Here is a 22,749-nt window from a genome sequence, read left to right on the forward strand (position 1 = left end):
CCGCCCTGATTCAAGGCTAGGGGAGGCATCCGTGATTGTTGTGACCGTGGCCGTGGCCGTGGGTGATGGGGATGGGGATGTCGATGGTGATGGTGATGGGGGACACTGGATGGAGATGTGGAACGGAGAGCAGCCGGACGATCAAATGCAAAGCCCGAGCTACGATCATGCGCCACGGGAGCGACCGGCCACCGCCAGGCAGATTCCACCAGGTCGGTACGAAGTACTTCGCACCCAAAGTAGGGACTGTACCTGCAGCGTGGCCGAGTATGACGCAGGAACATCCGCGTCGCATGGCAAATGCAACGTCGTGCGTAGTTTGAAGAGGAGAGTACGAAAGCAATGGGGATCGGATTGGCCTTGGAGCTGGAGTTGGGCCTGGGGACAATGGGACAATGGGACGTGGAAAGCTGGGCTATTGCTGTAGAGCTCAATTGCCTGGCAAAGTATCGAGTTACTACAAATCTGAGCATATTTAACTACGAAATAGCAATGTGCCCTATTGTCTATGGTACTTTGTAGCAAACTTGATTATATTGTATTGTATATTGACTTGGGCAGGGCAGGGACAAACGGCAAAGAGAACAACAAGGTGCATCTAGTCATTCCCCTCCTGCTCTTTCTCGTTTGTCCACCTGTTCTGTTCTGTGTCTTTCTGTTCTTTCTCCACACTCCACACTCCACACTCAAAATAGCCTCAGCCCGCTCCCCGCAATGTGTTATATCTCCTCTCTAGAAGTCATTCACCCAATATGCCTACAAGAACCCTTTACCCTCACGGAAAAACCACATCCGCGGGATGGTCCCATGTTCGGCCGGTTGTCCTTAATTTTTGGTATTTTGCTACCGGTACCTAGCGACCTCGGGCAGAGTGCTCGACCCTCGTCACGCCCCCCATCTCCCACCGGAATACCTCGCTCCTTGATGAAGCTCGTCATCATGCTCTCCAAGCGCTGACCCGGATTGCCCTCTGCGAAAGCGTATGTGTGGGGGGGATCCGAAGTCAAGGCAGATGTAGCGCTCTCCACACCGCGCCTCGGCGGCGTGTGGCTACGATAACTGATGGCCACGGTGGGCGCCGCTGCGGCACTAGGCACGAAGCATAACATGGTAATATCACGCCCAATATTAACTCGCACTACACAGGGGCCAGGTTCAGGTTGGGGGTCACGGAAATCAGTCTTGCAGATGATGCTGACGATGATCAGCGATCAAACAGACGTTGGCGATGCGCTGAGATGCAACGCAACGCAACGCAACATCTCCTCGCCACGCCAGACCAGCACTGGCACTGGCACGCCCTATGGGGATACCACAACGCGCGCGCATATACACTCGCTCCGTGCAATATGGAGCAGAGTCTGGAGTATGCCGTAACGGAGGTACACCGTTGATGATGCCTCGTGTCGTCCGAGCAAGTGCGCCGAGACAGCCTAGAGAGCGCTGAGCAGACGCTGGCCCGCGATCAACCTCCCGTCAATAATACAGTACCGGCACTTTACGAACAAAATACGAGTACATTATTATTTGAGGACTCGAGTATCGCGCAGGTTCAGCGTAAAGCGGGTTATCTGATTGGCCTAGTCGAAGTCGAGAGCCCGCCCGGCCAATTGCTATTAAAAAGTATCTTCGTGCAAGGCCGACTCGCGATCCTCTTCTGGTCGCATTACTTTCGTCATCTCCGTCGCAAATATGGTGAAGCGCCGTCATCCTATGGGTGGCCGCGTTCGATGGCTTTTAATATAACGAGATCCTTGTGCATTAACACACTCAACGAGGAATCTCTCGGTTCTGGAGACCGATGCCTGCGCTGCTCGTTCGAGCAGCTCTTGACGACGCATCCGCCCTCCAAGGCCCGATTTTTTCCCCTCGGGTCAATTCCTCGGTCAGCCTCCAGGTCCCGCCTTCGAGCGCCATCTTTTGCGAGTTGTTCCATGAAGTGTTCAGTGTCCAGTGTTGGGCGGTTCTTCCAAAAGCCCAGGCTTTGCTTCTGCCTCTGCTCCCACCTCTCCCTCTCCCAAGCCATCCATGCCGAGCAATGCCTGTTTGATCCCGCTGGCCCTGTTCGCCCTGTTGCGCCCTGTCGGGTCTTGAGTGCTTCTAAGAGAGCGGGTTTCAGTGTGTCTAGCTACTCTCCGAGCTCCTGAAGGCTGAAGCCTCTTTCAATGTCTCAGAAGCTTCTATGCAGTCTTCTAAAGCTTCATGCAAGTGGAGCGCTGGCCCACCGCAGCACAGGGCTCCTGGGCAGCTCCTGGACTACAGGACTCCTGGGTGCCGGCCAGCACAGCACCGCAATGACAACTCTCGTCTTCTCTCAATCTATCTTTGCCCTGGTCTCCAACGCTGCGTCCAGATGCCCATGCTGCCTTCCCCCCCCCCATGCTCCCCACATGCTGCACGCTCGCCGCTCCCGGGTCGGGATCTTCTGTCTTTGGTTTCCCTTTTGGGCCGTGGGCCACCTAGGGCATAATCGAAATGTTGATGCTCCCCCCAAAATGTCTTTCTACATGCATCATTCTCCTTACTGCTCAACACAAATCACGTCTCGTCTATGGCGAATCATTAGTGTGCTTGGAGTGATTTTCAAGACCGTCCGCGCCTTTAATTAGTGGCCGCCTACACGCTGATGTCAATGCCTGCTTAAGTGAAAGATCAGACGATAGATATAATGCAAGGCCTGCCCCTCCCTCCCAGCTATTTATCTCGCCTTGTTCCTATACCTCCAACTACCGCCATATCGCGGATACAGCGTCCCTCACGGAAGAAGGTTGACCCTTTTGTTTCGACTTTTGCCATTCCCTATCAGATGCTCTTCGTTGGGTGGACGGTCATCAACCTATATAACGCCCTTATATAGACGGCTTTCGAAACACCCTCAGTCGCATTGCACCTGAAAAAAATACAACCGACACGGCACCCGCGAGCCCTTCCTGGAAACATACCACGACCTGGCAGTGATCCAGCACGTAGTCAGTCTGCCCCCGGCGACCTGCGAGAGCAGTTCGCTGTGGCGGGATCCATGCATGTCTGGGTATCGGCCAGGCCACGATGCAAATGCAAATCCATATATCGAGTATGCCTCGCAATCAGATCATCACCCCGAGGAGCGCGTCTTCGGGTCGCATCCAGGAGACATCCAGCACGGGACAAGTCAAGGCATCACTACGCCTCATGGGCATTACGGCGCGCATCAACATCAACAGCAACCGCCTCACCCACAGCACCAAGTGTATCCAGGACCACTTGCTCCGGATATGGCCCACCACCAATCGCCTCAATACGGTGGTGGGCAACCGCATCTGTTGTATGGGACACCTCGACAGATGCAGCCAGCGACCGGAACCAAGAGACAGCGAGACGAGGATGACTTGGAGATGGGGTTGCCAATTCCACCACATATGGGAGGTCCAGGCGAGATGTCCATGCCGTCACACATGCAGCAGCCGATGGTGGACTATGGCTCTTCCTCTATGCAGCCGCAGCAAACATATCATAATCATGGCCTTCCGCCGTCTATTCATCCTTCCAAACGATCCCGGAGTGATGACCCGTCTTCAAGCATGCTATCACCACCATCAGGGGGCGCACCAAGTGTTGTGGGACATCCCGGCATGCCCGACCCAGCTCCACGGCCTCGCGGGCCAAAACTGAAGTTCACTCCAGAAGATGACCAGAAGCTGGTTGACCTGAAGGAGAACAAGAACTTGACCTGGAAGCAGATTGCAGAATTCTTCCCGGGTCGATCTTCAGGCACATTGCAGGTCCGCTATTGCACGAAGTTGAAGGCAAAGACTACGCAATGGACAGATGAGACAGTAAGTTACTCGGCGCAAGATATATAAGCCGATCGCTAACGGCCTCATCAGATCCAGAAACTTCGGACGGCCCTCCATGACTATGAGCAAGAGAAGTGGCGTATAGTAGCACAAAAGGTGGGCACAGGTTTCACGTCAACCGCCTGCAAGGAAAAAGCTATGGAAATATTATAGCATTCAGCGTCTCCAGCAGAAGCACCCGCTTCTGATCCTGGGGACACAGAATATTAGCTCAATGGAGCACTACCTAGAGGGCATTTCGCATGGTCTCGGATGTCTCGCCTTTTAAGAGACATTCTCCTTCGAATCCGCTACCCTCCATCTCTTCTCTAAACCTCACAACACCCCCCTGACAACCCTGGATGATATACCGCTCATCCCTCTACCTGTACAAAGAAAGGCAACGAGACGATGCACACGAACGATACATTTACTTCTTCACATTCGATCGCGCGACTGGAGCGCGCCTATTTATTACAGGCACTTTTATTTCGCGGTAATCAGCTCTACTCGAACATGAGCAAATACCACAAAGTAACGATAGGCTTCTCCGCTGGATGGATATGGCGGGCAAGAGACGAGGAACGGCAGTAGGATTGGGCAAAACAGAGCGGAGCATATGAAGGCGCAATCGGAGAAGAGGTTGATACGTTTTGCCGCGATGGGGCCTTCATACGACTATTTGCACTTGCCTATCCAAAAATACATATGGGCGAGAGCGGCGGTGCGTGGGATGGTGGGCAAAGGAATACGAACAGACAGCTTTCCTTTCCGCCCGCTTTTCTTTTATTCCATTTCTCCCCTACTTATCTACATTTTTTTCTTCTTAAAAGAACTATACCCCCCAAGATTACTGTGATTGGCCTTATTCTATTTCTTCTTCATATATACTTTTTTGGGGAGACTAGGTTTTTGCTTTTTGGTGGCTGGTTATGGATGACGAATTGGTATGAGAAAAGCAATAGATGAGCAGTCTGGAATATTAGTAGTATCTACATACAAAGTATAATTATCCCCTTTGTTGATTTCAGGTTCAGGTGCCTGCATCGGCGCTCCTACAAGTATGTACCGTATGCTGACCAGCAGACACCCCCTCGGCCGCCACTCCTGTCCAGCGGGAGGGGCAAACCCTACTCTCCGAATTCCTGATTTTTCGACCCTCAAGTATCGAGAGGGGCAACCCGCAGCAAGAAGTTATGTTACATTGTGAAAATCTTAGCACGAATCAGAAGCCTCCGGACGCCTAGACGCCCCTGGTCTTCGGCTTGCCCCAAGAACTCCTCAAGCCGTTAACTGGGATCAAGTAATTGTCAGCGTATCACTCACAACTGACACGCAGCAACACCAACACACCAAGCAGTTGGAAACACGGTGACTCGGCTGCTACTGACGTGATTTCTGGTACAGTACCGTCGATTTCATCTTGATGGGAAGGGCTGACGTGTCGAGTTGTGAGAGGCTCATGGGGCTCTTTTCGAGCCTCGTGGTGTCTGACTTAAGCCCTAACCGGAGTGAAGCCGGTTTCAGAATAATGGCCTTTTCGGAGAAAATGACTAAACTACTGCACCTGACACCGGAGCATTTTATTTTCTTGTTAGGGGGGTTGCAGTGTACTGTTGCGCGCAGTGTGCGGTTGGGTGAGAGCGTGGCGTTGGCGTTGGTGCTGGCGCTGGAGGGCATGCGACTAGCGAACGCATAATGGGAGTTTTATAAGTGAATGGTATGCATTATGCGTTGAGGACGTCTCCATATCTTTTCGATATTTTCGATATTATTTCTTCCTTTTTGTTCTCTCTCCTTCTTTCAGCTTTGAGTCGACTATTACTTCGTTAATGGAGGACCCGCTCTTTCTTGAATTTTGCGCATTCCGATATACTTATTACTTGAAGTATTCGGCATTCTCTCTTCAGATTTTGCGCCTGATGTATGACATCTTGTCGCAAGTTGCGATGACGCTGTGATTGGCTAGCGCGATAACAGCTGGCCAGTTGGTCGGATGCCGAGAATGGAAAGATAGAAATAAGTTCTTTTATGCTTTGGTTCCAAGTTTCCCAAGTTGGGTTTATCGATAAGTATCCATGGCCTCCATTGACTGCCAGAAGTGGAGTGCAGCTGCGGCGCAGAACGGCAGCGCAAAGACAAACGCAGCTGCAAGTGCAGGGCCCGGCAGAGCAAGGAGTGAGTGAGATGAACTTCAATGTACAATATTATTCGATGTTCGTGCAGCTCAACGGGCCGCAGATGCGGTCGCATGGGAGATTGGGCTACATATTGCACCGTTGCGGCGGTACTGTACTCACTAGGTACCTTGCTGTTCATACTGTCGCAAGGAGCAGTGCAGGATGTACAGTGTAAAGTACACCTGTTCCAGGCCCGTGGATAGACGCCCAGTAGGCGGGCGTTTCGAAACACCACCCTTTATGCTTCTATTATAGTCTGAGCTTTACCGCCCCTTTTTCGAGAAGACGGCCTGCTAGCAAAATGATTTTCCATGAACGCCGCCTCCGTGCGCAGACGGAGTAACCCATGAATTGCGCAACAAGCTGGGTTGGAATTGAGGCTTGTTTCTATTTCCATATCACATCCCACGCAGCTTTCCCAAAAGGACTGAGTGGCGGAGATCATTTTCCTCCATCTGACCTTGTTTTGGCAGCTTGTTTATTTCAGGGGCCTACGGCAGCACCTAGCTAGATACTTCGGACCTGTACTTCGTAAGTAGTGCCAACGCCAACAGCGCAACAGTGTGGCGGCGAGGTTCGTACGTCAAGCCTCAAGGTCAAGGCCAAGGTCAAGGAGAAATTACTGTGCCGTCCCGTCTGTAACTCGGTGGTACAATTACAGTTACGTCGACTAGTCGGTACGACGTGCTGGTACTACGTATTGTACCTGAAGCCAGGTTTATCATGTCGTCCAAAACGATCTGCCGATCCGCTTGTAATTAAACAAGGAACAATGCGGGGCTCTAGGGCTGGCGTGCCCCTTAAAGAACTATTCTGGAAGCCCCCGAGGGGAAATGCAGCTCTTCAGCGTGGCGCTAGGGACCTAGTGAGGGCCTATGTGCATTTGAATCGATGGATGTGGAAGTTTCCTGGTTTCTAACAATAGCCTGAATACCTGAGTTGTCTGTCTGAGCGTCTCGCCTTTCTCTCGGAGATTTTGCGGCCTTTCTAGAAGGTTTTGGTGCGGCTTCTGTGCCGGCGGGGTATTAGGCAAGTATGCCTATTCAATGCCGTCCACTTCCCTGGCAAGCGCTTGGGGTTGTGGTTGTGGTTGTGGTTGTGTTCCCAGCATGATAAATAATGTCACTTGGAATTGGATGTATTTTTACCCAAAATTAACCAATTCGACACGTGATGCTTTGTATGCAGGCCCCTTTTCCCCACCTGGTGATCTCGGTTGAAGCTAAGGAACAACAGTTTACCTACCTTACCTAGTATCGCGCGTTAATCCCTACAGGGAGAAAATCAGGTTTTGTTTAAAAAGATAACGTAAGGAAGGGTTATAGATAAGGAGTCATGACGTAATAAAGTAGATAGTAAAAGGGACTATATTTTACAGACAAATCTCTAGGGATCTCTTATTCAGAGTGGAACTCTCTTTCTAACGCTGTTATTATCTTTAAGAGGTTATAGTAATATCTGCACATCCCCAAATAAGGGCAGTAGGGCTGAACTCGGATTTAAACGAGTAAGTGACAAATGCCGGCCATTGGCCCGAAAAACAGCGTGGCAAGCTTATAGAAGTCCGGATCCACGTCATTACAGTCTAGGAGGTTAATAAACCCAAGAGTATTTACAAATCACAACGCACTGTATGGTGTGATGATAGAACCGCATGAGCTGGTAGTGGCTCTTGGAGTACTTCTCCGAAATACCGTTGAATACTTTCTTAGTCGTTTGTAGAGTTGAGATGTCCATATATATTATTGCTTTTGTTTCATTAACAACTCCCTCCCTTTCTCTACAATGGCCTTATTCATCACCATCTGCTCACTCCCTCCATTGATAGCCAGATCTGCCATCACTGCCGCTAGACTCCGCACCGAAACCGTTGGTAACAAACATCCCAGCAAAGCACTTCCGTCTCCCCCCAAAACTCCTCCCGGTCTCACAACATACGTCTTCACATTCTGGTTCTGTTTTCCATACTCCAAGAATTTTGATTGGGCAAGCCCCTAACGGAAGTCAGTATATTACACGAAGGAAAATGAAAGGCGTTGTAAGAAAATGGACAAGGTCGTACCCGCATACGTCGTCCTTTAGAATAGAACCACAAATTCTTCTCCTGGTCCGACTCCGTGAAAGCACCACCAAGGTATACATATGTAAACGTATTCTTGACATCCAAGACCTTCAATAGCGCTTCCTGAAAAGCTTCTGGGTATTCCAACTCCACTACCGGATCCCAATTATACGTTCCCATCGACCTTCCACTGTCAGTACTTATGCTATTATCTCCCAATCGCTCAGACTCACCATATACAAGCATTCGCACCTTTTAACTGTTCTAAAACAGACTCGGGGTACAACTTGAAATCTTTAATAATAACTACGGTAAGCTTTGGATTTGCGGTTTCTTCAGGAAGATCGCGGCGCGAGAGCGCGATAAGGGAGGTTATAGTGTAATTTTTTAGGCATTGATCCAGGACTGCTTTGCCAATGAAGCCGGTGCTTCCAAAAAGGATAACCTTCATGTTTCTTTGAGATTGTGAGTGTACTGTGTAGGGCTGAACAAGAATAGCGACATGATGAATGGTCACTTGCTACTAAATAGTAAGTGCCACTTGCGGAGGGGATCTGCGGATTAGAGTTGCGGAGCGGAGTTGCGGAGTCGAGTTGCAGGCCACATACCAACCTCCACCAGCTTGCGCGCCAAAGTCCGCAGAAGCCTCCTCGTCGGACAACCATTGCGGCAACAGAGAAGGCCTACCGATGCATCAATGACGGAGGACCTCGCCCCTGAATCCTCCTCCGCCTCGCGGCAAAAGAGCTGCCACGCCTGTGTAAAAGGTAAACGAGGCTGCGACAAGCGGCATCCGGTCTGCTCAAGATGCGAGGAGAAAAAGATTCAATGTATCTATGCCAAGCGGACACACGCCGAAGCTTTCTATGACTTCGATTCGGTGGACTTGGACATGTCCTGGGCAGGACTCACTACTCTGTCGCCTGCGATTGATTTTGTCGACGATATCCCGCCGAGCCTCGCCACTTCGGCCAGTCTGGATCCCACCAGCCCTCCGACCCTCGATGCATTCATTGACCCGTTCCTAACATTTGTAGAGAACCAAGCTATACCATCGAGCGACTTGCAGCTCATCAGCAATGCCAGCGAGCCGCTCGATCAACAACAGGAGAAAGAACAGGCACTCAACAAGTTTGACTATACTCCAATGGCTGACCTATGCGTTTGTGACTCGCTCGTGAAAAAAATGCCACCGCTAATTTTTAGACAAGATCCAATATGAGCCATGGCAGGTCTATGACCCTAACACCAAGGTGCATTTCATCGTACAAACCATAAAAGGCTACCCCATCACTTTCGCCAAGGATAACAGCACGCCCTGGATGCATAGGCATTTATATAAAGACCAAATGCCGTCCTCAATCCGGTCCTGCTTCACTGTTAGTACACTTTGTAGCAACATGACTAGCAGCAACAAGACTTCAGTATTCAGAGTTCTCTGCCAAAGTCTGAACGAGCTGAAGCAACAACAGTTGGCAAACACTCCCCAAGAGAAGCTGGCACGGACCCAAGCGCTATTCCTATATCAGATAATCGGCCTGTTTGATGGAGATGTTACTCTAAGATCCAATGCCGATCGGAATATGCCGTTATTGCAGGACTGGCTAGATGAACTGTGCAAGATCAGAGAGAACCTTAGGACGCCAGAGAGTATGAACGATCTGAATCCTCCAAGGTCGTGGGAGGTAGGTACTTTAACCTTCCCTCCCATTCCACTCACTAACGACCCAAGTGGTGGATATTTTCTGAGTCTGTCCGGCGAACCATCGTTATAGCCTATGCCTTCCTGGGTATGTGGAGTATAATGAGCGAAAATAATGATGGTAAGGCGCTCTCTTCCGACAATGCCTCTTATTAACCTGCGAAGATGTATTTTTTAGGGCTTGGAAATACCTTCACTGTTGGACCATGTCTCGTCCCTTGTGGGAGGCGCCATCGTCCTTCGACTTCTTTCGGACTTGGAAGGCGTATCCCGTTATTGAAAATTTTGAGTTTGAGAGCTTTCTCAAAACTGGAAGAGCTGACGATGTTGATGATTTCTCCAAGCTCCTCATGGTAGTGTAGGTAATTCAGCAGCATGCGGTCGTTCGCTAACATACTTAGTTATATGGGCTTAGATGAGTCGAAGCAGTGGTTCATGGACAAGGGTAGTGTATTTTGAAGCTTTGGAAGGAGTTTTTGCCGGGCTGCGGTTGTCTAGTGGTTGCATTCCTAAGTAATTAAGTTGAAAGGCTGGCATTCAAGAAGGCCGAGGAATCGTTAGCAAAGTTGCGTAATTGGAACGTTTATAACAGAGCCATGTCGACTTGGAGCTAGGTTTGAGAAGGACGCTTCGATTTGCTCTGCTTTCTTAAGCTACGGAATGGGACTAAGCTGTCTCGTTAAGGCAAACATGCCGTCGGGGCTGAATCCGAAAGGTCCAGGGTAGCCTAAGAATTTGAGGTACCTTAATGTTAAATAGAGAGGCTGGATTGGGTTGTTAGTCCGGAAATCCCGGGAGGGAAGATGACCACATCGTTAGGGAGCATATGTGGCAGTTGCAGAGACCTATATTGTTCGCCTAGAATATGCCAAGTATGACTTCCAGGGTAACTTCCACTCTCTAGCTCGCAATTCTGGCTTGAAGATATCAAAATCATTTTTCTCCAACTTCTCTAGCCAGAGCCTGGTGGATACAGCTGGCATCAAGACACCAAATCCCATCTCCAGTTCGTCGATTTGGGATTTGCCAGAGATGCCCCGTTCCGCATATTGGTGGCCATCCTCGCCTTCATGTTCGAACGCGTGACCCGCATCTTCTCCTTGTTTTAAATTCTTCAACATCTCTCCAGCTGTGATCAGGTGGTCATTCGCCCTTGTGGCTATTGTAAAAACGGCATCCCTAAGGCCAGGAGCGTCGGCGCCCTGCCTATAAATATCCTCTTCTCTCACTCCAGCTTCTGCCATCACTTCTAATGGCAGAACCACAGCTCCCTGGCGCCCACCAACGCTGCCGCCGAGAGCGCCACTAAAAGCTGCGTTATTACTATGATGGTTCGGGGGTGGTGGGAACGCAAGGAGCGGCAATCCTCTAAGTATCGCAGCAATCCCAGTGGCCTTCCCAATGTGACTGGCGACATGATCTGTTGACATTGAGTTCAATGGTATCGTCGCTAGGGTCAAGTAGAGCAACGTCGAATATGTGTTTTCCGCATACGTCTCGAGAGCATCTATCGTAGTGAACGGTCGATTGTCCATATATTGCTCTCTGATATTTACTATCCTCATAAACCACCCCTTCATGACGCTTGTGCTGAGACCCGGATGCCGTGATCTGAGGGATTGGAGGGCGGTATGGAGGAGGATCGCAACAGGCTCTTTTGGCGGCGTTCCGGCGAACGTTCGAGTCAAATTATCCCGCCAAAACTGCATTCGAAGTGCACCAACGGTTGGATTGGAGACTAGATCTGGTATTCTGGCAAGCTCAATATTGAGAGCCCGTATGGCGAGGTAGGCATCTTTCGCAGAAGCTGGGATGAAAGTTTGGAGGACGTATGATGGCGAGTCGAACTTCCTAATAACCGTCAATTGGCATCCGTTATGTACACAATTCAGCTCAAGACCTACTGCAGAAGACCAGCGCAATAGGATCTCGCTCCATTAACGTCGGTAGCTGTTATTTGAGAAGGATGAGGTGCCGGCGCGCCATATGGAGTAGTTGCATATGCACACCTAAGAAGTGGTTTGCGCCTGATATGCGCCCGGAGCCTTATGCTCGCCCTTGAGGAGTACATTACATTATATTTCGTAACGAGCAGATTTAGGAAATAATAAAAGGAGAAGACATTTACTTGTGTGTCGCTGTAGCTCAACTAAGATAAAAGTTGATTTCCAGGCTGTAGATCGGCTAGGTATGCCTAAGGTACCTAGGTACTTTGTACAGTCACCCACTCTAACTTTAAGTGGCCGAAACGCGTACAAGCGCGACTTTCGCGAATCCTACTTTACTTCTATATAACTTTTCTTTCTAATTATATCGAAACCACGTACTCCCCTAAGCCCTCTTAATAGGAATAGGCAATTGCATGAGGGAGGTCTGGCCTGAAGCTTCTTATTTTTATTTCTCCAGACAGTCTATCGCTCTGCTGGATGCATTTGTCATCCCATCTGTGAAGGACATCCGATGAGGCCCTTTAGGCCTTTATCAGTCTCGTATACCTTCAGCGCACTCTCCTTCCACTGCGACCAACCTTCCACTACCCCAAACGCTTTCAATATTGCATTTGCTAACGGGAGGGCGTACTTCCATTCTGACTCTAAGGCCAGGCCCCAAAAAAACTTCTTACCTTTTCATCAGTTATATTGCTGGTCAGATCAGATAGTCCTCTTCTCCGTAGAATATCAGCTAGTACAAGATCGTTAGGGCTGAATGAGGACTTCCCATTACACAGGGAGGCCATATCTGCTGTAACAAGCGATGGTCCAAAAGCTTCGTGTCGAGGTATAATACGTGCCATTTGCCAGTCAATAATGCCGGTGATGTTCAGCTGCTCGTCGACGAGTAAGTGGCCGCCTTTGTCGTCGACATGCTTCAAGTAGAATCTCTCTGTCACTTGGTTTTCTTCTTGCGAGACTAATTGGATCGCGTTATCCCTTAAGAAGCGGTACACTAGATAAGCATTGATAGGATGTTCAGTGTATAGCTGGCCGTCTACGATGAGCTCCAAATACTGCTCAGCGAAGGCAGTATAATAGGCGGTAGATGTAGCAAATGGACCTGTTGGGGTGAGGACGAGGAACCTGTCGCTCGCAACGGCCGATACCTCGATTTCAGATGATTGCAGGCATAGGGAACCAGCCTTAGGAAAAGGGTGTTTTTCTAACTCCATCAGAATGTCCGCAACACCTCTCCAGACCCTTGCCTTTTCGTTCTCACTGGCCTCGCCGCTGGACACTCCTGGCTTATCTATCCATGGTGTTCCCCGTAGTTCTTCCATGAGGATGAAGCTGACGCCAGTACCATGGTCTGTTCTAGGTCTACATATGCCGTAACCCAATGCTCGAGGTGCAGGTACTGTGATAGTTTCAAGAAACTTTAGGGTTGCATATTCACTAAGTACAAGGTTCTCAACCAGCGAAGACGGTAGACTAACAGCGAAGCTGGCAACACGTAGAACTCGGAGTAGCCATGAAGGAGAGCCATCATGGAAACGAATTCGTGCGTGGTAGTTGGCGCTCCCCATCAGAGCGCCGGACCCTATCGTGGAAGAGTGTTCGATGGTGCAATTCCGGCCACCATTTAGACTTGAAGCATACTTGCACTGCTAGATCGTTGATCCGAGAGCGGAGACGCTCAATTTCAGCGGCCGTCTGGAGTATATAAGTTGCATCATCTATGAACTTTTCTTCCAGAAACTCTCAGTATCGGGTTTATATGAGACGTAAGAATGAGGTAAGGCCAAAGGCTATGCCACTTGCCTTGCTGCACTTGTGGAAAGATGGGGACATGTGGATGAGGCACAGATAACGGTTGCACATATCGCATCCACCGATGGCTCTGACACTTGGTCGTTCACATTCCGGCACCGAGCAAGTGAAGAATCTCGAGTTCATTTTAGTGTAACGTATGAATAAGATGAGCTGTGATAGCTACCTAGGTACCTTATGGGAAAATTAGCCATGAATTACTTGTAAACGATGGAAAAGGTTGCGAGTTCAGCTGCTCTGCCACCGCCTTCATTCTGCCCACCAGACAACTCCACCCTCCGCGTGATTTCGGGTTAGCGACGTCACGAAAATCATTTACGCGGCTACAAATCGCGTCTCTCATGATGCATCTAGAAATACCCTCCGGGGCCACAGGAGAGGAACCAACGTCGATATGAATTTCGCAGAGCCTGAGGGCCCTCCACAGAAGAAAAGGAGATTCTTCGCAGAAGAGTCGGGCATTCTTGACCCCTCTCTGGGATCTAGCCTATGTTTCTCGGATGAGACCGACGCGTTTCCTGCGGCCTCTCCTGAGGGTCGCCATATCCCAAATGAGATCCCACCGCCAGACACTGGAAATGGACGGCCAATACACCAGGAGGAGCCTTGCACTAGTAATCCTACTCCAGGGTTTGATTTGGATACATTTCAGAGCTTCGTTGGCGACAAAGTTACTCCCGAAGTGCTGAAGAGCTTGCGGGAAGCATCGGGAGATGATATGGAAAAAGCTGTCAATATGTACTTTGATGGGTCATGGAAAACTGCTGCAGCGCCCTCCAATGGCAGCGACACAGGCTCCAAATCTTTGACTATTAATAGCTTTGTCAGGTCAGGTACGGCTGGCGGGAACGGAAGCAATGTTATCCAGCAGACAAGCGAAAGCCCTCCTTCAAGACGCCGACCCAAAGATACAATGCCAGAATATAGATATATTGGAGCGTTTGGGGTTGGCGGCTGGGCAACAAGAAGTGGCACGACTTTAATCAAACATGGGGAATCCGTTCGCATCGAGAGACAAAAGATACAACCCCCAAAAACCCCGGCGGGCAAGGGCAAAGGAAAATCCGCTTCAATACAATCTTCACCGAGGCCTAATACGGCCGCCGCCAGACGAGTGGATGTTATTGTACGGTTTACAAATTCGAGGGGTGACGAGGTCGGAAGACTTCCTCGGGAATGTGCAAATTGGGTCTCGACGTTGATTGACCAGAAGGTTTGCAGGTTCGAGGGTACTTGTGTTTATGCACCCGAGAGGATCAGGACAAACGATACCATATTCTTACAATTAAGGTGTTCATTACTTCGAACTACATTTGACAACGGAGGCTTCAAGCTGCCGGAAAACCGAACAACTGGATTATTTGAGGAGAAGGAGACTTCGGAAGAAAAGGAATTACGATTGCGTCAAGTGGCTCTTGTGAAGCTTTTTGAGGAAGTCAACATCCTGCCGTCGAGGACGTCCGAAACTACTGCGAAACACAAAAGGGAAGGATTACTTCAGGCGGCTGAAGTGGCTGAGCAGTACGAGAATTTGAAAACAAAGAATGGTGATCCGTCTGAGACTGTTGGATCATCTCCACCATCTGAAGAGGCTGAGGATGGAAAGGAATTGGAGCAAGACCAGCTCGATGCGCTTTATAAGAAGGCGCAGTCATTCGATTTCAATGCTCCGGCGGCAGAGCCAGCCGAATCCTTTGCTATGGATCTAAGACATTATCAAAAACAAGCTTTGCACTGGATGATGGCAAAAGAAAAAGATGAAAGGGATGAGAGTAGGGAACTTTCTATGCATCCTTTATGGGAAGAATATACCTGGCCAACCCGGGATGTGGATGACAAGGATTTACCCGTGGTTGATGGACAGGACCAATTCTACGTGAATCCCTACAGCGGCGAGCTTTCCCTCAATTTTCCTGTACAGGAACAACACTGTCTTGGTGGGGTTCTTGCGGACGAGATGGGTTTGGGCAAGACCATCGAGATGATGAGTCTCATCCATTCCCACAAGTCAGATGTTGCGCTTAGATTGGAAATGGAAGGAGCCACCTCCATCCGAACTTCGATTAACAGCTTAACGAGATTACCGATGCATTCTGGAGCCGTAGAGCGCGCTCCCTGTACAACTTTGGTGGTAGCTCCGATGTCATTATTAGCTCAGTGGCAAAGCGAGGCAGAAAACGCTTCTAAAGAAGGCACTCTTAAGAGCATGGTCTATTACGGAAATGATAAGACCGCCAATCTTCAAGCACTATGCTGTGAAGCCAATGCCTCATCCGCTCCCAACGTCATTATCACAAGTTATGGTGTTGTGTTATCTGAATTCAATCAGGTAGCTAAGCAAGGAGGTAGAGGCACCCAGGGTGGCCTCTTCTCCCTGAAGTATTTCCGGGTAATTTTGGACGAAGCTCATCATATCAAAAACCGCCAGAGCAAGACTGCCAAGGCCTGTTATGAAATTGACGCTGAACACCGGTGGGTATTAACTGGCACTCCGATTGTCAACAGATTAGAAGATCTTTTTAGCCTTGTCAGGTTCTTGAGGGTCGAACCTTGGAGCAATTTCTCCTTCTGGAAGACTTTTATCACGGTTCCGTTCGAGTCCAAGGACTTCATGCGTGCACTCGACGTTGTTCAGACTGTTCTCGAGCCCTTGGTTTTGCGCAGGACAAAAGATATGAAGACACCAAGTGGCGAGGCGCTCGTGCCTTTACCTCCCAAGTCGATTGAAATTGTTGATATTGAATTGTCGGAGCCGGAGCGCGAGGTATACGACCACATATTTACACGTGCCAAACGGACTTTTGCAGCCAATGTTGAGGCAGGCACTGTTCTCAGAGCATATACTAGTATATTTGCTCAAATTCTTAGGCTACGACAATCTTGTTGCCACCCTATCTTGACTCGCAATCAAACTCTCGTTGCGGACGAAGAAGATTCTGCCGCAGCCGCGGACACAGCAAATGGGCTGGCAGATGATATGGATTTGCAGTCATTAATTAACCGCTTCACAGCCGAGACTGACGATGCGTCGGATTCGAATGCGTTCGGAGCTCATGTTCTTGCAGAGATCCGGGATGAGGCAGAGAATGAATGCCCAGTTTGCTCAGAAGAGCCAATGATTGAGCAAACTGTTACGGGATGCTGGCATTCTGCATGCAAAAAGTGTCTCTTGGATTATATCAAGCATCAAACAGATAAGGGCGAGCTACCTCGTTGCTTCAATTGTCGTGAAGTTATCAACTCCCGGGACTTATTTGAGGTTGTAAGGGACGAAGGCCACCCAGAGACAAAGATCAGCCTGCAAAGGCTGGGATCCAACTCCTCTGCTAAGATAAGAAGTCTGATGACACACCTCAAAGCCTTGAGGAACGAACTTCCTGGAACGAAATCTGTTGTCTTTAGTCAGTTCACATCATTCCTCTCATTAATTGAGCCAGCGCTCAACCGCGCCGCAATACCTTTTCTTCGACTCGATGGATCGATGGCCCAGAAAGCGCGTGCCGCTGTCCTCACCGAATTTGCTTCAAGCAACAAGGGCGTCGTTCTTCTCCTCAGCTTGAGAGCAGGTGGTGTAGGGCTGAACCTGACGATGGCCAAGAGAGTTTTCATGATGGATCCCTGGTGGAGTTTTGCTGTTGAAGCTCAGGCTATTGATCGAATTCATCGCATGGGTCAGACCGATGAAGTTAAAGTCTATCGGTTTATTGTCAAAAATAGCGTCGAGGAGAGGATGCTGAAGATCCAAGACCGGAAGAAGTTCATGTGAGTATGCCCAGGTTCAAATCCACTTACGAGAATGGGGAATCCACGTACTAATGCGACTCTACAGAGCAAGCTCTTTGGGAATGATGAGTGATGAGGAGAAGAAATTACAGCGTGTTGAGGACATTAAGGAACTGCTCAGCTGAACTGACAACATTGGGATTTAGCATTACATGTAACATATATCGGTACAGTTTTTGGGCAGTGCACATACCGAAGTCGTCGAAGAACTCTACGCAATTTTCAGCCATTGCAGTTTTAGGAATGGTAGATACCCTTGCAGGCTCATATACGATGAATAATATATTGGTTCTTCAACCGTCCTAGGTGACGCCGGCTGCTATTATTAGTAGAAGTAGTAGGTAGCTAGAGTTCTCGTAGCTGTGGTATCTCCACCTATTTAACGAAGAGGGAATTAGCCCCGCGATTAAGAGCAAGGCTTTCAAAAATATTGTGAGTGGTGTAGAGCACTTTGGTAGGAGTTGCCAACTGGATTTGTCCAGCAATTTACGAATTACCAATGTTGTGGTCGTAGCTGTGTTTGGTTGGACTATTTAAAGTTAGAAGTGGCCTTGTTGAGCATTGACATGTCTGTATTAACGGCAATGAGTATTGCTCTGCCAATCCGTGCCAAAGAGATAAATGGTCCATCTCTCCTTGGTGTACCGCATGTTTGAGCCCTCCTGCTCTCGACTCTTGTTAAAGGCAAAGTTGACTCAAAAATAAAGGCATACATCGTTGAAAAGAACGATCGAGGGCTTGACTAGAATGCAAGAATAAGTAAACTTGCTACCCTATTAATAAGTAGGACCAAGCTCCATTAATCCTCACCTCCCTTATCTAACGCACGAAATAGGGGGGAGGGCCTTGGCGTCCCCTCTCGTGATGTGCCTTTAATGGTAAGACCTGGCGTAAAGGGATTGGTTTTTTAACGGCAGGATAAGCCCTGGCTAAATACAATCCAAGTGCCTCCACCCAAACGCTAATACATATTTAAAATTCAAATAGCCTATGTGAATTGAGATTTAATGTTACCACGCTGTTGTCTCGTCACAGGCTCTCGCTAAAATCAAAAGCGGGGTTCAAAACAAACCGGAAGGAGGAAAAGGGAAGCTCAAAATCGTACATGGCAAAATCGTTGTACCTACAAATCATCTAATCTCTATTGGCCTTGGACTAGTGTTTGAGTAAGTCAATTTCTCTCCGAAATGGGTTATTGAATGGCGCCTATGGGGAGGTACTTATGGTGTTCAGCCATCTTCTTGAGGCACCAGGTCGAGACGGCGGAAAATGGCATTAAGAAGTGCTGGTATCTTCAAGATGCCCTCAAGTTATATACAATATGCTCTCACGCAAGTAGCTATGCCGGACAGTTACTCACCCTTCCCCTTCCCCGTCAAAAGTACCAACTTCACATCCACCCCAACCACCCCACTCTTCTTTGCCTTTTCGAAATCCCGCCTTAATACTTTCACCGCGGGCATCTCAAAATACATCCCCAGCATCCCCCCATCCCCATTCCCGTCCTTAACCTCCACCAAGTTCTCTTCTCCAACTCCTCATTCTCCTTCAGAACGACAACCAACTCCCGTAGAGCCGGACATGTAGCCTGCAACCCCACATTCCCCCGGCGCAACAAGAAACATCTGGCATCTACGAGATGCATTCCCAACCTCTCGACCTTCATCAACGACTTTGGAGCGATGGCGAGAAAGCGTTTGTAAGGGGCGCCGAGGCCCAGGACGGCAATGGTGAACGAGAGAGAATGGAGGTAAAGGATATCGAGCTGTGGGTGGAAGATGATGGCCGAATCGTATGAGTAACCGGTTAAGCGCCGAGATTCCACGCACGCGCGTAGGACCGCTGGAACCGGTGATGATTGGGCGGTGGCCAGCCGCGGGATAAGAGCCAAGTTCCAGATCATGAGACGAATTTCGGCGGGTAGTTTCCGGAACCCATGGAAAGTTGCTGATGCTGCAATTCGAGTCTGGGATCTTGTGATTGCCATGATGCCGTTAGTATATCGAATTCAAGAATTTGGAACGGTCGAAAAGGGGTTCTTCTGTGGATGCAGGGAGGGATTCTTGAACTTCGAGCTGCTAAAGAGAAAAGAGAGGCAAAGGAAAGAAGAGCAGATATACTACAGGCTTAAATAATTTATCTCCTCGATAGAATCTCGCTTCCCAAAATCGCGACAATACCGACCTACCTATTGTTATGCTGCTATTGTCTTGTCCATAGGCGAAGCGAGCAATTCGCTCACCCCCCTTAGCGAGTATTGTCGGTGGAGCATTCATCCTGACAATACTAAGCTTAGATAACAATGAGTTTAGCCAATAAGAAGTAAACGACAATATCCATAGGGCTGATGCAGATACTTTCCGAAGGGCTGGTATTACAGCTTCTTGGCGTTATCAATATCAAACCACGTGATGCCACAAAGTCGGCTTTGTTTCGAGCAACGTCCCTTCTATGGCTCTATATTCCTAATAGTGAATAGGGAATTTTTGTATAACATTGGTTAAAAACAAGAAATCCTGACGAGAGAACTTCGGCACTTATCTTTTACCAACTCTGCACATTCACACTTGAGGCACAAGCGGCTTCATTAAATAATTATATTAATTTTTTAGCTTCTCATATTGAGTGTGCTTGCTTCTAATGTGAAGCTAGGTCATGATATTATGAATGCAAAGTATCCCGCTTCCATCGCAAACCAGTTACCCGTACGCCTTGCTTTGAAACATTCAGATGTGCGATGCCTAATTTTAAACCCTCATTTGCTACTATTGCGCCCATAAAATCCATCGCTTATATATTCCGATTGCTTTCTGTTGATCAGGGGTATATCCGCCGCTTGAACTAACTCATATCATGTTGAAGACTCGCAAGCTAAAACAAATTTCGAAACCAAAAAAAAAAAAGTATACGCTCTAAGGCGCCATGGCCGCAGATGACCGCAATTAGATTTCTTTAGGATGTTCTAGAAGAACCCTCCCCATGGTCACGGATGGTATTCGCGACTGGATCTTCAATACCATCATCAAGCGGACTCAGATCATAATAATCTGGAATCGGCTCCCCGTCGTAAATATCTGCGTTTCCATATGCCGGAGGACTTGCCGGAACGTTCTCGTAGAGTGGAGGCTGCTCCTCGTCCCAAGAGATGCCTAGGCCCGCGCGTTCAGTGAGCGTAATGTTGAAATGCATCCTGAGAACCCTCGCAGCCCCGGTTGGTGTGACCTGAGTTGGCTTCTTGATGGGCGCGAATTCTTCCGCAACGATCATCTCCACAACCAACGTATGGGAGACTTCTGTCCCGTCCTGGGCCTTCATATCGCATACCGGATGCGATCCCGCGCGAACGCTAAAGGGGAATTCCAACTCGATACGACCATCAGGCGTAGAGTAGTCTGCCTTCCAGCCAGATTTGATTTCTTCCGTGCCGATTGTCCGTGTGTCCTGATGTTCAATGCCCTTCTTCCCATCCTCGACGTTGCCAAGCTTCGCGGCATGCTTTGGGCACGCTGGCGAGATGTTCTTCTGCGTTTCGTCCAGACGCCAGGTCAGGCGCTTTAACTTCCAGTGCGTCTGCGTCTTCGTGTCGGAATTCCGCTTCACAACCCCATCCATGCGCATTGAAACGGTTGTTTCACCGATCGGGTGGATGACTGGTGGAAGCTCGCAATTCGCAGTGAGATTTGTGGGAGGGAAAATGCGGATTGAGTGTCGAGGGAATTCGGAAGGGTAAATGGCGCGCTTGATATCAAGGGGTTGGGAGAGCTTGAGGACTTCTCCGTGCTTTGGAGACATTGTGGCTTTGAGGGCGTAGCTGATGGTAGAAAGCGACCCCTTCATGGAAGCAGGCAGATGGCCTGGAAGGAGGAAGCTGAATGGGAAATTATGCTCCCCTGCGAATTGTTAGCATGGCCGGATTTGAGAGGAGGTACTCGGCGATCTCACCTTTCTTTAACGTTGCTGGACCTTGCAGGAAAGTCCAGGAGTTCAGGTCGGTGGTCTGATGCATACACTCTTGACAGTGAGCGTGAAACGGCTTTTTATTTGTCACTTCGAGAGCCAACCTCATGACGAACGAGTCAATTACCATCGAGTCGTCATTGATGTTGAGTTTTAGCTGGCCCGACAGCAATGCGCCGGTGCTCGAAGATGCAGGACCGTAGACAACCAACGGCGGCGACTCAATCACCACATTCAGCACGGCTGGCGGGGGGTGCGTAATTGACTTGGAGGAGCTCTTGGGAGAGTAGCCATGGAGCTGGATGTTGGGGAAGGAAAGCCGCTTGTGGGACTGCGAATCGGGCATCTTCCAGCTTCTCTCTGAGCGCAACGAGGAATTGGAAGAAGAAGGCGTGCGACTAGTAGACGCGCGCTTTGATTTTGAATTTTGTCGTCGTGAAGGCTTCTTTGGCGCTGGAAGGTCGACAGAATGGGTGACAGGACTCGGGCTCGATTGCGACCTAAAGAAGGTGAAAGGGATGACTTTGTGGGGCATATTGGTGATGGTGGTGGTGGACGATGGTGGCGGGAATTGGTGTGTGGAGGGGTGACTTCCAGGTTGCCAGGTTGACTTGGCGCCCTCTTCAAGGCAGCGTAGAGAAGGAGAAGCGCGCAGAGAACGAGGTACTTGTATTCGCACAAACGCGGCACAGTAAAGAGAGGTGGGTGTGCTTAACTTCCTTCTCGTGATTTGTTTTTGGGGAAGAATTCCCACCAGAGCTATGGTAGTTGAAACTCCGCGGCCTTCCTATACTAAGTGCTCCAGAGGCTTCCCTCAATGACTTGATTTGAATTGACTTGGTTGGACTCAATGAATGTTGCTCTGCGCTCCTGCGTCCTCGGAAAGCGTCTTCTTCTTTGTTCCTGGCTTTGGTTTGTTGCTTGGGTTGTGAAATGCATTTGGCTTTCTCTGTCGCCCACGCCATGCCTCCGATTGCGGGGAATGGCTCTTTTATACCGGGCGTGTTTTGGCGGACAAAAACATGCGTCAGCCATAATGGAAAGGCAAAAGCAAGAGTCAAGTACTAGTAAAAGCCAGCAAGGCTGGCCTGGCCCAAGGTACCGGCGCCATGGGGCTAATCAGAGGAAACAACTCAGGGCGGAAGTCATCTGCACACAGTTCTGCGCTCGGGGAAGTGAAAATCAGGACCCATCCTTGTTCTTGTTACGTTTAGGCGTCTGGGGCCATGAGGACGGGAGTCTTGCCCGGAGCACGTCGATGGGGGAACCCTATCCAGCCCTCCGCTCACTGCAAATACTGCACTTCGTAACTGCACCTGGCCCCCTGGACTCCTTCGAGAACACCTCCGGACGGGGCGAAACTCTAGGCAGTACCAATACCAATACCAATAGTGCCCGTACGGAGTGCATCCAGGTGCCCCATTATTCCCATACTCCGTATTCAAAGGCTCGATGGAGGACGACCAAGTTAGAGGCAACCCTTCAA

At 49.4% G+C, this 22,749-nt stretch overlaps 7 protein-coding genes across 7 annotated transcripts; 3 read left to right on the plus strand and 4 right to left on the minus strand.

Annotated features, from left to right (window-relative positions):
• Positions 1–3,023: 3,023 nt before the first annotated feature.
• Positions 3,024–3,989, plus strand: BP5553_04030 (Hypothetical protein; the record flags this gene model as incomplete). The annotated part of the gene is made up of 2 exons (XM_032012653.1): positions 3,024–3,815; positions 3,867–3,989. The coding sequence occupies 2 exons, from the start codon at positions 3,024–3,026 to the stop codon at positions 3,987–3,989; spliced, it is 915 nt and encodes a 304-aa protein (XP_031872346.1).
• A 3,748-nt stretch (positions 3,990–7,737) lies between these two features.
• BP5553_04031 (Uncharacterized protein) lies at positions 7,738–8,508 on the minus strand (the record flags this gene model as incomplete). Its single annotated transcript, XM_032012654.1, has 4 exons — positions 7,738–7,743; positions 7,798–7,989; positions 8,058–8,241; positions 8,291–8,508. 4 exons carry the CDS (start codon positions 8,506–8,508, stop codon positions 7,738–7,740), a joined length of 600 nt encoding a protein of 199 aa, XP_031872347.1.
• A 246-nt stretch (positions 8,509–8,754) lies between these two features.
• BP5553_04032 (Uncharacterized protein) lies at positions 8,755–9,832 on the plus strand (the record flags this gene model as incomplete). Its single annotated transcript, XM_032012655.1, has 2 exons — positions 8,755–9,219; positions 9,269–9,832. 2 exons carry the CDS (start codon positions 8,755–8,757, stop codon positions 9,830–9,832), a joined length of 1,029 nt encoding a protein of 342 aa, XP_031872348.1.
• A 772-nt stretch (positions 9,833–10,604) lies between these two features.
• BP5553_04033 (uncharacterized protein) lies at positions 10,605–13,279 on the minus strand (the record flags this gene model as incomplete). The annotated part of the gene is made up of 4 exons (XM_032012656.1): positions 10,605–11,610; positions 11,664–11,768; positions 12,016–12,035; positions 12,383–13,279. 4 exons carry the CDS (start codon positions 13,277–13,279, stop codon positions 10,605–10,607), a joined length of 2,028 nt encoding a protein of 675 aa, XP_031872349.1.
• Positions 13,280–13,917: 638 nt separating this feature from the next.
• On the plus strand, positions 13,918–17,431 carry BP5553_04034 (putative DNA repair protein rad-5; the record flags this gene model as incomplete). Its single annotated transcript, XM_032012657.1, has 2 exons — positions 13,918–17,285; positions 17,353–17,431. 2 exons carry the CDS (start codon positions 13,918–13,920, stop codon positions 17,429–17,431), a joined length of 3,447 nt encoding a protein of 1,148 aa, XP_031872350.1.
• A 1,325-nt stretch (positions 17,432–18,756) lies between these two features.
• On the minus strand, positions 18,757–19,293 carry BP5553_04035 (uncharacterized protein; the record flags this gene model as incomplete). Its single annotated transcript, XM_032012658.1, has 1 exon — positions 18,757–19,293. The coding sequence occupies one exon, from the start codon at positions 19,291–19,293 to the stop codon at positions 18,757–18,759; it is 537 nt and encodes a 178-aa protein (XP_031872351.1).
• A 965-nt stretch (positions 19,294–20,258) lies between these two features.
• BP5553_04036 (Uncharacterized protein) lies at positions 20,259–21,798 on the minus strand (the record flags this gene model as incomplete). Its single annotated transcript, XM_032012659.1, has 2 exons — positions 20,259–21,196; positions 21,249–21,798. 2 exons carry the CDS (start codon positions 21,796–21,798, stop codon positions 20,259–20,261), a joined length of 1,488 nt encoding a protein of 495 aa, XP_031872352.1.
• Between the last annotated feature and the right edge of the window lie 951 nt (positions 21,799–22,749).

Source organism: Venustampulla echinocandica (assembly GCF_003357145.1).
Source record: "Venustampulla echinocandica strain BP 5553 chromosome Unknown scaffold_1, whole genome shotgun sequence".
Classification (NCBI taxonomy): domain Eukaryota; kingdom Fungi; phylum Ascomycota; class Leotiomycetes; order Helotiales; family Pleuroascaceae; genus Venustampulla; species Venustampulla echinocandica.